The 15,657-nt window shown below is 57.7% G+C and overlaps 1 protein-coding gene across 3 annotated transcripts; it reads left to right on the forward strand.

The window, feature by feature from the left end:
• On the forward strand, positions 1–15,298 carry LOC116463786 (endonuclease V). Of its 3 annotated transcripts, none has more exons than XM_032147053.2 (10): positions 1–70; positions 470–641; positions 6,719–6,853; positions 7,096–7,135; positions 8,430–8,542; positions 9,952–10,020; positions 10,411–10,539; positions 13,544–13,608; positions 14,749–14,807; positions 15,017–15,298. In XM_032147053.2, the coding sequence occupies exons 1-10, from the start codon at positions 15–17 to the stop codon at positions 15,103–15,105; spliced, it is 927 nt and encodes a 308-aa protein (XP_032002944.1). In that variant the 5' UTR covers positions 1–14; the 3' UTR covers positions 15,106–15,298. The 3 variants fall into 3 exon arrangements, with proteins under 3 accessions (XP_032002944.1, XP_058290827.1, XP_058290828.1); XM_058434844.1 differs by having other exon boundaries at positions 15,142–15,281; XM_058434845.1 differs by lacking the exon at positions 6,719–6,853 and having other exon boundaries at positions 15,142–15,281.
• Positions 15,299–15,657: the final 359 nt, after the last annotated feature.

A 15,657-nucleotide genomic window follows, 5' to 3' on the forward strand; every position in this document is an offset into this window, starting at 1 on the left:
CCCGAGACAAAGCCATGGCCCTGGAGGCGTCGGGAGGGCCGCCGGAGGAAACGCTGTCACTGTGGAAACGGTAATGCTGTCAGGCGACGCGCACGAGGCGGGGGATGAGGCCGGGCGGCCCTTCGCGCACCTTCCGAGCTCGTAGTCTTCAGGCTGTGGAATCGGAGCCGCCACCGCCCGAGCCTTCGAAGCACGGCCCAGCTTCCGGCGCGGGAGCGGAGGGATCTCAGGAGTTGTAGTCCGCGGGGTGGGCGCGGTTCTCGCTTCCGGCCAGTTCGTTTGGCCTGCGCTTGCCCGGGTCTCCGCCGCTTGGGCTCCTAGGGACTGTGGCGTCACCGGTACGTCCCTTGCTTTCCCCTGAAGCGGGAGAAGACCCGGCAGAGGCGCTCTGTTCGCTGCAGCCGCGCGGGTGGAGGAGGCAGAGTCTGGGGTGTGACCCTGACCAAGTTTGACACTTCTGTCCTCCTAGGGAGCAAGCTCGGCTGAAGGCCCACGTCGTAGACCGGGACACCGAGGCGTGGCAGCGAGACCCCGCCTTCTCGGGTCTGCAGAGGGTCGGGGGCGTTGACGTGTCCTTCGTGAAAGGGGACAGTGTCCGCGCTTGTGCCTCCCTGGTGGTGCTCAGCTTCCCTGAGCTGGAGGTAACCTGGGAGGACGCCGAGCTCGAGGCGGGCCTCTCGATGGGCTCGGGCGTGCGATCTCCGGGACAGGGAACAGTGCAAGCCTAGATCCTGGCTTCTTGTTTTGTAGGATGTCATTAATAGTCTGGGGAGTTGGCCGGGCGCAGTGGCTCACGCCTGTAATCCCAGCACTTTGGGAGGCTGAGGCGGGCGGATCACCTGAGGTCAGGAGTCTGAGACCAGCCTCAACATGGAGAAACCCCGTCTCTACTAAAAATACAAAATTAGCCAGGCGTGGTGGTGCATGCCTGTAATCCCAGCTACTCGGGAGACTGAGGCGGGAGAATCGCTTGAACCCAGGAGGCGGAGGTTGTGGTGAGCCAACATCACGCCGTTGCACTCCAGCCTAGGCAACAAAAGCGAAACTCCATCTCAAAAAAAAAAAAAAAAAAAGCCTGGGGAGTCTTGGAAGGGAAAAAAAAGGAAAAAATTAAGGGAATTCTGTGACTGTTAAGAATCAGCTCATGAGCTTCATCTTCAAGTCTGATTGTTATCTTGGGATCCTCAGCTCAGTGACCTGTCCATCACACCCCCTGTTGCTCAAGCTGGAGATCTGTGTCCTCCTAGACCCCTCCTTTCCTCTCTCGTCCAGTCGCACACTAGCTCCCTTTTATTCTGCCTCTTAAATGTTGCTGGAATCTGTCCCCTTGTCTGTTTCCCCACTGCTCCTTCCCTGGCTGTGCCACCGTCACTCCTGTGGGTTCCTGAGCAGCATTTTCATGGGTGCCCTGGCCCAAATGTTCCTCCTCAGTAGTTTCTTTTACATACTGCCAGCAGACCGATTTTCCTAAACAAGTATTTTCCTCAAAAGCAACAAGTCTCCTCCCTCCTTCCCTCCCTCCCTTCCTTCCTTCCTCTCTCTGTCTCTCTCTTTCCTTCCTTTCCCCTTCCCCCACTCTGTGCCCAGGCTGAAGTGCAGTGGCATAATCTTGGCTCACTGCCAAGATCGGATCTCAACCTCCTGGACCCAAGTGATCCTCCAACCTTAGCCTGAGTAGCTAGGACCACAGGTGTGAGCCACCACACCCGGCTTATTTTTTTATTTTTTGTAGAGACAAGGTCTCACTATGTTGCCCAGGGTGGTCTCCAGCTCCTGGGCTCAAGGGATCCTCCCACCTTGGCCTCCCCAAGTGCTGAGATTACAGGTGCGAACCACCACACCCAGCCCACAAGTCCTCTTAGAACATTGAAGTGCCCTTCTCATGACCTCATGGTGAATAAAGTTCACTCTCGTTGGCATGGCTTCAAGGCCCCTTATGACCTGTCCCCTGCGTAATTTAATATGACGCTGGAGGCTCAGCCCTCACCACCATTCTCAGTTCTTCCCACCTCCTACAGCCCACTTTGAATCCTTCACACGTGTGCCACGCTGTATTTGGTGGCCTGACCTTTGCAGTAATGTTTCCTCTCCTGGAAGGGTTTCCATCTGGCTAACTCCTATTCATCTGTTTGGGCCCAGTTTAGACATGACTTCCTCCACTAAGCTCCCTCTCGTCCCACAAGCCCAGGAGTTGTCCCTCAGCACCGTGTCTTAGTCCGTTTGGGCTGCTGTAATAGAATACCTTAGACTGGGTGGCTTACCCACAGAAGGAATTTATTTCTCACAGTTCTGGAGGCTGGAGGCTCGAGACCAGGGTGCCAGCGCAATCAGGTTGTGGTGACGGCGCTCTTCCAGGTTGCACAGGGCCAGCTTCTTAACCATGTTCTCACATGGTGATCTACTCACCTCCCTAGAGGCCCCACCTCGTAATACCATCACCTGTGGGTTATAATTTCAACATAGGAATTTGGGGAGGACACCAACGTTTAGATCATAGCAACCCTCTGCTTCCTCTTGTCTCGCTGGAATGGAACTGGCCCGTCTTCCCTACTGGAATATAAACTCCGTGATGGTAGAAACCATGTTGCTTTGCCCACCATGGGTAGCATGCAGAAGACGCTGGAAGCTTCCTGAAATACGTACGTGTGTGAATGGACAGTGGGCTCGTGATTCACATGAGAGTCAACAGCTCCGGAAGCCTCTTGGCGTCACTCGCATTGCTCCTCTGCCGACTCCCGAAGATGACAAATGTCTTCCTGCTTCCATGGCTTTGTGCTTTACTTGGGAGGCCCTTTTCAGTCCAAATCGAGCAAAAATGTACTGAGTGCCTACTGTGTGCTAAAATTGGGATATTCGGCAGTCCCTACCCTAAGACGTCCCCTGGCCATTTTGTAGGCTAGCATTGGGAGTGGGTGCACAGTCTTAGGGTCCTGACTGCTCATGCTCACACCCAACTCTGCCACTCCCCACTTTGCCCTCTAGGCCTCTGTCTCCTTTTTTCTGACTTGAGGATGATAGTGGTATTAATATCTAGCTCACAGATTGTGATGAGCAATACATGAAATGCATGGAAAGCAGTTAACACAGTGTTCCCTTCCCCCTCCAACTTTCCCTGGCTGCAAATTAATCACCTTCTCATCTGCATCCTGGGCCTCTTTTTAATGCACGTGCTGTTATAGCACTTCTCACATTGTATTACAGTTAGTCGTTTATGATTCCATTTTTCCCGCTGACTGTAGGTTCTCAAGGGTAGGGCTGTACCATATTTCTTTTACAAGCCCAGCACCAAGCAAAGCACCTGCTACTTCGTCGGTATTCATTGTTCTGGCTATGAAAGCTTAGACTAGAAAAGGATCTTGGAACAGTCTGGTCCACTGGTTCCTGAATGCCCTACCGTGGACCTGCAGAAGCAGAATCACCCAGAAGTGTGTTGAGAAACAGATTCCATAGGCACATCCACAAAGACAGAAAGTGGATCCTTGGGCCTTGGAGTTGGGGTGGGATGGATGGGAAGTGACTGCTGATGAGTATGAGGTTTATTTAGGGGCTAAGGAAAATGTTCTAAAGTTAGATTATAGTGATATTGCAGAACTCTGTAAATACCAAAACCATTGCATTATATGTTTTAAACAAGTGAACTTTATGGTATGTCAATTGTATCTCAGTAAACCTGTTAGAAAAAAAAAAAAACAGGCCGGGCGCAGTGGCTCATGCCTGTAATCCCAGCACTTTGGGAGGCCGAGGTGGGTGGATCACGAGGTCAGGAGATCGAGACCATCCTGCCTAACACGGTGAAACCCCGTGTCTACTAAAAATACAAAAAAATCAGCTGGGCGTGGTGGCGGGCACCTGTAGTCCCAGCTACTCAGGAGGCTGAGGCAGGAGAATGGCGTGAACCCAGGAGGCGGAGCTTGCAGTGAGCCGAGATCGCGCCAGTGCACTCCAGCCTGGGCCACAGCAAGACTCCGTCAAAAACAAACAAACAAAAACAGATTCCAGGCCCTACACCACTTACTGGGGGAAAAACTCTCCCAGAGTGTGGCCTAAGAATCTGCTTTTTAAAATAAGCTTCCCTGTGATTCTAAAGCAGAGCTGGGTTGGAGAACCACTGGCCTGCTCTTCCCACCGTGAAGAACACGGTCCTTAGCATCCCTGACAAACGATGGTGGAGACCGTTCCGTGCCAGACGCTGAGCCATGGCTAGTGTGTGCTGCTCCACAGGCCTCCCAGCGGAGCCCGTTCCATGCCGGACGCTGAGCAATGGCTGGTGTGTGCTGCTCCGCAGGGAGCTGACTCCTACTTGTCTGTGACTCCCATCGATCAGTTCTGCCCTCAGATAGTGAAACAGAACGGATCTTCCCTGCCTTCTGCTTGTCAGCCTGTCTGCTGCTGGAAACAGCTGCCTGCTCCTTGACCACACGGTCCCAAGAGGCTGCGGTGACATCCAGCTTCTTCACTGGCCAGTGGCCCTCTGGTCATGCCCTCCGTTCACAGGGTCCATCTTTCCGTCTGCACTCAGAATCAAATGCAGGAACTCGGGTGTGGTCTATCCAAGTCCCTAGACCTAACTCTCATCCATGCCATTTCAGTCGGTGTAGCTGGAAACCCTGGTAGCTTTTGAGGGGTACCAGGCCACTGGCTTATGTTGAGATTGCTGGTCATCCAGACCTGCTCCCCACACTGATCATACAGTGATTTTTCTTTTCCCAGATTTTTAATTTGAAAATGTACATATATCCCCCCAAATTAGAAAAGGATATGTTGGACACCTGTATTCCTTCTACTTACGTTCAGCTGTTGCTGCTCTGGAATATTCTCTCTCGCGCACATGTGCTCTTTGTGTGCGTGTGTACCATACATCCCAGCGACTGTGACAGCTCAGAAGACATCAGCAGGCCTGTCCTGAGAATGACACTCTCTTCCACAGCCGCAGTGTCATTATCATACTGATTACAAATCATAGTCATCCTATAATGTCACCTGAATTATAACATTATGGGAGAGATTCAGATGTAAGCAGCCACCCCCCTCCTGTGGGAACTCAGGCCACACTTGAATTGCACGTGTCACTGTGCAAAGTGACTTTACTCTGTGGGGATGTCAGTGATCCAGCCTGCTGGCTTCTCTGTGAACCCAAATTCTGTTATCAGAATGGACCCTCCCCACTTTGGGTCATGGGCAGATTTGATCAGTTTCCCCATTGAGTCACTGATAAAGATGTTGGGAGAACAAGCCCCAACCCTCTGTGCTAATACAGAGCACTCCGTTTTCTTTGGTGTGTTTAATTATTGATCCAGCCACAAGTGAGGAGTATAAGTTGTGATTTGAAAGCTGTCACCAAGAGATTTGGGGTATTCAGTAACAAAACTGCAGGAAGGTAGACAGGTCTGCAGAATGTGGACATAGTGAGAAACGTCTCCCCATTAAGGCCAGTGTGACTAAGGAAAACACAAGGTTAGGAGACTCAGGCCTGCCATGTTGTGCTCTAAACTGCAGCCTCTGCCTCCTGGGTTCAAGCAATTCTCCTGCCTCAGCCTCCCGAGTAGCTGGGATTACAGGCATGTGCCACCATGCCCGGCTAATTTTGTGTTTTTAGTAAACACGGGGTTTCTCCATGTTGGTCAGGCTGGTCTCGAACTCCCAACCTCAGGTGATCTGTCCGCCTCAGCCTCCCAAAGACAGGCGTTTTTGGGATTACAGGCGTGAGCCACCGCGCCTGGCCAACGCTGTGTCTTTTTAAAGCCTCCAACAACCCATGGAGGGGTGGGGTGGGGCATCAGCTTCAATACACAAAGGAGGAGACACCAGGAAAGCAAGGGGCAGGCAGAGGTGATGCAGCCAGCAACCTTAGCCTTGCTTCTGATGGAGACTAGGTCCCAGAGGGCTCCTACGGACCTGATCCCAGGGAATCCTCCTACAGACCAGGTCCTAGGGAGCTCCTCGTATGGACCAGATCCCAGGGAATCCTCCTATGGACCGGGTCCCAGAGGCTCGTCCTATGGACTAGATTCCAGGGAATCCTTCTACAGACCAGGCCCCAGGGGCTCGTCCTATGGACTAGATTCCAGGGAGTCCTACAGACCAGATCCCGGGGAATCTTCCTATGGACTGGGTCCCAGGGGCTCCTCCTAAGACCAGGTCCGGGGATGGAGGGGCTCCTCTTATGGACCAGGTCTTGGGATGGGATTTCTCATATGGACCAAGTTCCAGGGGGCTTTTCATATGGACCAGGGAATCCTCCTACGGACCAGGTCCCAGGGCTCCTACTACACATCAGGTCTGGGAGTTGGCGCTCCTCAAAAGGACCAGGTCCTGGGGTGGGAGGTGCTCCTCCAGTGGACCAGGTCCGGGGTGGGGGGTTCTCATATGGACCGGGTCCCAGGGGGCTGCTGCTATGGACCAGGTCCCAGTGGGGGGGGGGGCGGTGCTGCAGCTACAGACCAGGTCCTGGAGTGAGGCGCTGCTGCTATGGACCAGGTCCTGGGGCATCTGCTCCTATGGACCAGGTCCCGGGGGTACCTGCCCACCACCAATTTGCAGGGTACATCTTCTGGTTCCTTTTTCCAAACCCATTGTCTCGTAGGTGAGGCAGGGAAGGGGAGCCATGAGGGTGACGTAAGGGAGAGGGAAGGATGTGGGGGGCAGGGCATGGAGGGAGTGGGGACGGGGCAGGTGGCCGAGGGCTATGCTGCCCACTGAGCTGCGTGCCTGGTGGCAGGTGGTGTACGAGAAGAGCCGCATGGTCAGCCTCACAGCCCCCTACGTGTCGGGCTTCCTGGCCTTCCGAGAGGTGCCCTTCTTGCTGGAGCTGGTGCAGCAGCTGCGGGAGAAGGAGCCGGGCCTCATGCCCCAGGCAGGTGTCTCATCCCTAGGACAAGAGAAAGGTCCCTCCTTTCCCCTGGGGGAGGGAAGGCGGCTGCAGGTCGCCGCCACCGCAGTGGCAGGGAGAGACTCGTGAGCTTCCTGGAAGAGAGGAATGAGGATTCTAAAAAGCTGGACCCCAGAGACAGTGCCCCCTTCTTGCCTCAGGGATGGCCCTGTCCTGAGGGCCGAGGCGCAGCTCAGCTGACTGTGACTCTCCCCGTGGCTCCATAGGTCCTTCTTGTGGATGGAAACGGGGTGCTCCACCACCGAGGTAATCCTCCTCTCAGAGGTCCAGGGAGGGCACTGTGGGGAAGAGATGGGGTAGAGGGCACCTCTGTCGTCCCCCCCACAAAATGCTGGGCCCTCGGCCTCTGCCACCAGCCCCCTCCAACGGCTCCTTTCTGGGTGCAACGAGGACTCGCAGTGCGCTCGGCCCCTCCCTGCCCCCCCACCGCCGGTAAAGGACTGTCTACCTTCGCTTCACCCCTCACCTCTTTCCTGCCCGCCCCTGCCTTCTCTACAGTGCCCTGTGCTGGCTCATCTCCAGGTGCCACTATCCAGTTCTGACCTGATAACCAAAAGATGTCCCAGGGCCAGGGCTCAGAGTGGCCTTCCCTGCCAGCCGCCCACCCTGCATGGCCCGTCAGGCCCTTGTCCACAACTAGACAGGTGTACCCAGGCCCCCGCCAATGCCAATGCCGGGAACCTTGGCCTAGGGAGCGTGGCTGAGGGAGATGGGCTCTTTTTTTTTTTTTTTTTTTTTGGAGACAGAGTCTTACTCTGTCGCCCAGGCTGGAGTGCAGTGGCATGATCTCAGCTCACTGCAAGCTCTGCCTCCTGGGTTCATGCCATTCTCCTGCATCAGCCTCTCGAGTAGCTGGGACTACAGGTGCCTGCCACCACGCCTGGCTAATTTTTTTTGTATTTTTAGGAGAGACAGGGTTTCACGTGTTAGCCAGAATCGTCTCAATCTCCTGACCTCGTGACTGCCTCAGCCTCCCAAAGTGCTGGGATTACAGGTGTGAGCCACCGTGCCCGGCCAAGGGAGATGGGCTCTTCTACCCTCACATACAGAGCTGAGGGCGGCGCAGCAGCACCCAGAGAGGGCCCAGGAGGGGTGACATTGGACCTTCCTGGCCAGCAAGTGTGATTGGGCCCTGGCTGTTGCCTTTGCACATGGGTGCAGAGCCAAAGGGTTGTCATGTGCCGACCCACATGCTCGTGCCAGTGCTGGCAGGCCACCGTCGAGGGAAGAGGAGGCTGGGAGGTGCAGGAAATGACCGGAGAGCTGGGCTGCAGTATCCCAGCATGCCAGCGAGTTGCTGACCCTGGCACTGACTGTGTCAGAAGGAGGCTTCCTCCCCGGCCTCGCACCCAGGAAATCGGGCACAGGGGGCCTTGGCCCAGGGCTGCTTGGGGCTGAGATCTGGTTTCCCTAGCCCTCTGCCCGTCCACAGACCTCTGCTCGCTTAGGGAAATTTTTGGTGAGACTCTGGCTTGTCCTGAATCCCTGCGCCAGGCCCCAGCCCCACCTCCCCAACCCCACCCTCCTTTCTCCCTGGCAGGCTTTGGGGTGGCCTGCCACCTTGGCGTCCTTACAGACTTGCCTTGCGTTGGGGTGGCCAAGAAACTTCTGCAGGTGGACGGGCTGGAGAACAACGCCCTGCACAAGGAGAAGGTGAGGAGGGGCCTGCTGCAGGCCATGCCCGGCAGCTCAGTGGCGGGGCTGTGGTGGCCCTGGGCATGAGGACGCTTCTGGACCAGCCCTTGCCTGCTGACGCTGCCCTCCTCATCCCTGGCTTGTGACCTGGAATAAGGAAGACCTGCTTTCCTCTGGGTGTTGCCTTGCCTGTCTCAGCCGAGGGCGCTCCAAGCTCCTCTCCTGCCTCCTGGGTGTGCCTGCCTCTCTGGTCCCCCTTGCCTCTGAGCCACCGTGACACACCAAGTAGGGCTAAGTCCTCCAGTTACTGGGGACAGGACGGGCTTCCAGGCTGTCCCGGGCGCACTTGGTGCTTTCCCCACCCCGCCTTGCCCCAGCCCCTGTCTCCTCCCCTGCATGCTCAGGTACCACAGCCTCCATGCCCCCCCCCCCCCCGCCCACCAAGGCCTGCCCGGAGCTGCCACCCACAGTCTTCCTACCTCACCTTCCCCTGCACCTTCCTCCTCTGGGACCCCATGTTGGCACTGGGAGTGAGACACTCTCAGTGGAGGGAGCCGGTGACACCCCCAGCTGTTTCACTGGATGGCAGATTCTGAGAGCAGAGACTGCGTCTCATTCCTCCCAGCTCTCAGGTGCCTGCATGGAGCAGTTGCTTAATAAAAATCTGTTGAGTTGATGGGGACCTTAGATAGACCCACTCAATGAGCCAGTCCACCGCCGCCAGAAATGCCGGCCTGTTGAGCTGAGTCAGATGTGCCCAAAGCAGGAGAGAAGCCACAGGAAGGAAGCGGGCTCAGCACCGGTCACTGGGCAGTGGTGGCACCTGTGTGGCTGCCAGCCTGGCACAGCGGCCCTGGGCAGATTGCTGCCCTTGTTCTAAGTCCCATCGTCAGTTTTGGACAGGGTCTTGTGAGCAGCACCCTCAGCTCAGGGGCAAGACCACATCACTGCCTGCATGCTCAGTGTCGTCTCAGGTGGTGTGGCTTTGCCTGGGCTGTGGCTCACCTCCAAGATCAGTCCCCTTCCCTTTCCTGGCCCAGTGACTGGGTTTTAAAAATAAAGAGACCTGGGCCGGTCGCGGTGGCTCACGCCTGTAATCCCAGCACTTTGGGAGGCCGAGGTGGGTGGATCACGCGATCAGGAGATCGAGACCATCCTGGCTAACATGGTGAAACCCCATCTCTACTAAAAATACAAAAAATTAGACGGGCGTGGTGGCACATGCCTGTAGTCCCAGCTACTCGGGAGGCTGAGGAGGGAGAATCGCTTGAACCCGGGAGGCAGAGGTTGCAGTGAGCCGAGATCGCACCACTGTACTCCAGCCTGGGCAACAGTGCGAGACTCCGTCTCAAAAAATAAAGAGACTTGCCTTCAGCCCTTCACCAAGAAGAGAGGGGTTTTTTCCCCATTTTTCCCCCATTTTCCAGATCCGACTCCTGCAGACTCGAGGAGACTCGTTCCCTCTGCTGGGAGACTCTGGGACTGTCCTGGGAATGGTGAGTGGCCAGGACCCTGAGCCCCTCCAAAGCCCTGGGGTAGGGGATCCTTTGCAGGCAGACACAGGTGCATACAGACACGCGTGCACTCACACTTGCCTACATCAACCCCCTGCCTGCCCGTCCATCCGTCCTCCTGCCTCTGACTGAGCCCAGGGTGTGATGTATGTGTTTGTTCCCTCCAGCTCTGCTGAGGAAGCCTACCCTGCCCCAGGGACAAGCAGCAGGAAGGCACCCTGAGGGTGGGCAGGCCCTGGCCCCAGAGAGCACTGCCCCTTCAGCTTCCCTCTTGCCCCAGGACATTTTGTCAGAGCTCCAGCCGCTGAGGCTGTCCTGACCCTGGTCCCAGTGGCCCAGCCCACAGGACAGCCCTCGCCTTCCTTGTCACAGGCCCTGAGGAGCCACGACCGCAGCACCCGGCCCCTCTACGTCTCCGTGGGCCACAAGATGAGCCTGGAGGCAGCTGTGCGCCTGACTTGCTGCTGCTGCAGGTTCCGGATCCCAGAGCCTGTGCGCCAGGTGGGTGTGCTGGGGATGCGGGGAGGCAGCATAGGCTCCTCTGCTTCCTGCCACCTGCTGTTCAGGGCTCCCCAGCAGCTCAGCTGGGGTCAGAGTGCAGTGACATGAGGACGGGTTCCTGAGCCAAGGACAGGTCACAGACCTCTTGCTGGAGAGCTTGCTTGGCCTGCGCTGGGCCCTGCAGTCAGGACAGTAGACTGGGGGGTGCACGGCTCCCAAGAATTCATCCCCAGGCCCTCTGCCCCATGCACTCAGCCTCTCAGCCTCTCTGAGCCTCCTGCACCCAGATACATGCCAGCTTGGAGAATCAGTGATGTTAGCTCAGGTGGTGAGGTGTCCTGCCAGTTCCCAGCCAGCCCCTCGGGTCCCAGAGGGAGCAGCTGAACTTGAGCCAGGAGGCTCCTGCAGGAAAGCTGTGCAGGCCCCAGAGACGCTGGTCTGGGGACTTGGGTATGCCCGCCTCAGAACCCAGCACCGAAACTGGCGTTCGGTCCCCTAGGAAGGGTGAGAACTCTGCTGAAGCCGTCAGCTCAGCTGAGAAGGGACTCAGCCTGTGGGCCAGGAGAGAGACAGCTGGCACGAGATGCCCACAGCCAGCCTCGATAGGACCAGGGGACCACAAGACATGGGTGGATGCCGTCCCAGAGAAGCCCACAGAGTGAGGGTTCAAGAAAAGTCAGTCTTAGGAAGAGACCCGCTGGAGGAAGGGGAAGGACAGCCCTGGGCAGGAAGGAGTTTGATGTGCTCAAGAAATGGGGGGCCTGGAGGGGTGGCTCACGCCTGTAACCCCAACACTTTGGGAGACAGAGGTGGGAGGATCACTTCAGCCCAGGAGTTTCAGGGCACCCTCGGCAACATAGTGAGACCCCGTCTCTACAAAAAATACGTAAAAACAAATTAGCCAAGTGTGGTGGTGCGCACCTGTGGTCTCTGCTACTCAGGAGGCTGAGGCGGGAGGATCACCTGAGTCCAGGAGGTCGAGGCTGCAGTGTGCCCTGATTGGGCCACTGCACTCCAGCCTGGGTGACAGAGCAAGATCTTATCTCAAAAAAACTTTAAAAAACAAAAAGAAACTCAGCAGGAAGATGTGGCTGGAGCCAGGGCAGTGAAGTACAGAGTGGGTGGGAACCCGTGAGCGTCTTGGGGTGCGCCAGGGTTTCAGACGTCACCCACAGGGACATGGATGGCTGTGAGTTGGCAGCGGGGCGCCCGCAGATTGGCCTTTTTAGGTGGCCGCTGTGCGTGCGGTGGAGGCTGTGGGGTGGAGGTGGGGATGCAGATCTGCACAAGCCGTGCTGCTTCCAGCAGCCCAGCCCTGGAGCCTCCCTGGAGTCTGCTGCTTCCCCATCTTACCCCCACCGCTTGCCCTGCAGCCTGCGCTGGGGCAGCCGCAGCACCAGTGGAAAACCCCCAGGCCACTACCATGGGGCTGGGGCCTTCCGGCTGCTGGTGTGCAGTTTGGCCTCCAGGGGGCAGCAGCAGCCCGCATACCACAACGGCCCTCGCCCTGGGCAGCTGTGCCCAGTGGTGGCATCTGACAGCGGGCTCCGCAGCCTTGCAGGGCTTTGCTCAGGGCACAGGTGTGTGGACTCTCAAGCCTGTGATCTGTGTCCCCAGCCCCCAGGAAAGAGGCCTTTCTTCCTCCATTCCAACTCAGCCATGTGGTCTTCCGAGAGAGAACCCAAGAAACTGTCCCCCAGACCTTCAGCCCCAGGAACTTTAGGTCGTGCTGCTGCAGACAGCACAGTTCCCGGAGCTCCTAGACCTTTTTCCACCTCAGTGCGCCCCAGAGTAGGACAGTGGCCCGTCCTTGCAAGGGAGGGGACGCCTGGCCTGTGAGTACCTTGAGCATCTAGAAATAGAGCAAGGATCTGTGCCTAGCACCGGCGAAGAGCCTGCCAAATCCTGGGCCCACTCTCCAGAGGAAGGAAAGCCACAACCAGATGGGATATGCAGCCGCCCCGCACCGGGAGCCCGCAGCTTCTTACGCTGGTGTGAGCCGACGGTCGTGTCCTGCAGGGCTGGCTCTGTCTCTGGGTCCATTTTCTTCCTGAGCTCACTCACCTCTCAACAGGTTCCCCTCCTGACTCTGTTCCAGAAGGTCCTGGGAGAGCACAGATGGGGTTAGTGTTGGTCTGCTCTCTCCCTGGCTCTGCGCCGGGCCGTCTTAGTGGCCCCATGGTCACAGGCACTGCTGCGCTCCTGGTTGCCAGGTCCAGGCTCTCCTGACAGGCCAGGCTGGGCCGCTCCAGGGGAAGGTGAGAGGTGCTGGCCCTGCCTACCACTGCCCCACTTCCCCCATGAATGGAAGCAGGAGCAGGCTGGGGGATTAGCCGTTGCTTTCCATGAGTCGTGCAGCCCTGAAGCTAATCTAAGCCCATCTGAGCTGGGATCAGGGGGACTTCCCAGGGCCAGCCCCCCCATGCCCCTGGGGGTTCCCACTCAGACCTAAGCCCTGTTCAGTGTCCCTCCCTGCTAGGGTCTGCCCCCATCCCAGCCTGTGGCCCACCGCCCTCTTTTATCCTGGTGATTCTGGAGATGGGACAGGGGTTACTGCTCATCTAGTCAGGGGAGAGGACAGACCAGCTGGGCTCAGAGCCCCCAGAGAAGCAAGGGTTAGCAGGGCAGCCTCGGCTTGCACACAGCCTACAGGGAAGCACAGACTGGAGACCAGTGAAGGCTGAGCAGCTCCAACTGCCACTGGTGGGGAGGAGACCCAGGACCCCCTCGCTCAGCCTGTCCACTCACCAGCTACTCAGGCCCTTCAGGGACTGCCCAGCTCGGTTTGAGAGCTGCCATTGCAGGGCTTTGACCCCAAAGTTCCAGGCATGCCTGTCACACACTCGCCGACAGGGCTGCGGCTCCTGAGCCTGAAGAGCTGGCTGTGACCTGTGTGTCCTGAGTGGGCTTCTGTGGGGGATGGAGGCATTGCCAGCAGCAGCTCCTGGTGGGAAACTGGTCTAGAGACCAGCTCAGCACCTGGCAGCACGTCTGTCTCCTCCAGGCTGACATCTGCTCCCGAGAGCACATCCGCAAGTCGCTGGGACTCCCCGGGCCACCCACACCGAGGTGAGCACCCCAGGAGGCTGGGGCACTAAAGGGGCATCTCGCAGACACCTGCATGGGCTGTTTCTGGTGGCTCAGCCTCTCCCTGTTGCAATATTGTGGCTCAGGACAGACAGTGCAGGGCCAAGGAAGGCAGGGGACACAGGAGAGGTCTTCAGAAAGGGAGGAGAGTGGAGTGGGGTGGACTCCTATTCTCATGGGAACTCTCCAGAAACACCACTGCCTCCACGCAAAGCCCTGGGACCATGGCCCCGTCTGGTCCAAGCCCTGCCTCCCAATAGGGCTATCCCCAGCCTTCCTCAGTCCACTTAGCCTGTGAGGTACCAGGACGTGGGCTCTGCAGAAAAGGCGTGGCCTCGGAGTCAGACATGACCCAGCCCTGCATAGCCAGCTGTGGCGTTTGCACTCTTCAAGCCTCAGCTTCCTCATCGTCGTGATAGGTTCCGTAATTCTTGTCCCGCTGGTTCTTGTAAGTTAGAGTGACCGTGTGCCTGGCACAGTCACAGCTAACAGTGCAAGGCTTTGTCTTAAAACCGTTGCAGATTATTTGATCCTGCTAGCAACCTTGATGTGAGACAGGTACTGTGACCCCACTTTACAGATGAGGAAGCTGTGACCCCACTTTACAGATGAGGAGGCTGGGATACTGAGCGTTGATAAGGAGTAAAGCAGAATTCAGTCTGGCCACTTCCTCTCCTCTTGGTGTGGGCAGTTTGGATTCCAGGCCCTGCATCTGAGCCTCCAGGCTGAGAGGACACCCCCACTCCCTGGGCAAAGACCACAGGAGGCCCCAGGCCTGGGATTCGCCGGGCCCTCGCCCATGATTAGTTTCTGAAGGGCTGCAGTTCCTTCGTGCTCATTTTCCCTCTAAGCCAGGGGCTGTTCCCAGGCCTCCCTAGGCTGCTTTGAGAACTGAGGGAGCAGGTGGCAGGGACCCCCCAAGCTCTCCCAGAGTTGGGGACCGGCCAGCTTGAATGCAGGTTGCGTGTCTGAGCAGCATGCCCTGCCCGGCCCTCTGCCCTGGGCTGTAGCAAGCCCTGAGTGTCCAGGCCAGCCGCAGTTCCCAGACCCCATCTGGGGTGTGAGGGGGTGTCAGGTGGGTGCTAGCATCTGATGCTGTCCCTTTCTCAATGTCATCACCAGGAGCCCGAAGGCGCAGAGGCCAGTGGCATGCCCCAGAGGAGACTCTGGAGAGTCCTCAGGTGAGGGCCAGCCCCCACAGGACCACAGCCCAGGCCCCAGGACAGCCCCGAGGCCAGGCTCCCAGGAGCAGGCGGGCAAGGACCGGCAGTAGGATGGAACTGGGCACCATGAAGACAAGAAGGACACTGGCCACCCCGTTCTGGCCTCAGGACACTGACCACCCCTGGGGGTGGTCTAGGGACTTAGGGAAACCTTACCTCAGCCGCAGGTAGAGCACCCAGTCCCCAAAGACAGGCTGACCGCACCACCCCAGGGGGACGCTGCAGCACAGCCCAGCGCCAGGTGGGGCGGAGGTGACCACGGCCCCTCTTCGCCCCGTCATCGGCTGGTCAGCTGTGGTCACGGCGCCTCAGAGGACAGATCTCTATGGGGGCAAGTGCCAGATCCTGAGAGTGCACGAGACGGGGACTCGGAGCTGCAGCCTGCACGACCCCTGCAGCCTGTGCTTTGCCCGCCCCTTTCAATAGATGGGACTTGCTTGCCCTTTTTTTTTCCTTCTCAGGGTTCATTTTTTATTTTACTTGTTTGTTTGTTTGTTTGTTTCCATTGATCTCTTTACCCGAAGGTTTACTTGCAAAGTCAGGGTTCATTTTTAAAGCAGGTCCCCAGCCCCAGCCATACTGAACCACCTCTGCCCTGACATGGGAGGGGTCCTAGCTGGGGTAGCTGGGCTTTAGCACCTGCCTACTGCCTGCCATGACCCCTGACCCCAGTCCTGGCCATCCTCCAGCCTGCCCCGGGAAGAGGGAGCAGAGAGCCTCATCTCAGCCTGGAGGGGACCGAGGATGGGGGCAGCACACAGGGGCAGTCTGGGCTGTGGGGCAGGAGGCCAGACAGGGCGGCACTGGT

This window comes from Hylobates moloch, unplaced genomic scaffold (assembly GCF_009828535.3).
Source record: "Hylobates moloch isolate HMO894 unplaced genomic scaffold, HMol_V3 SCAFFOLD_64, whole genome shotgun sequence".
NCBI classification, from domain to species: Eukaryota; Metazoa; Chordata; class Mammalia; order Primates; family Hylobatidae; genus Hylobates; species Hylobates moloch.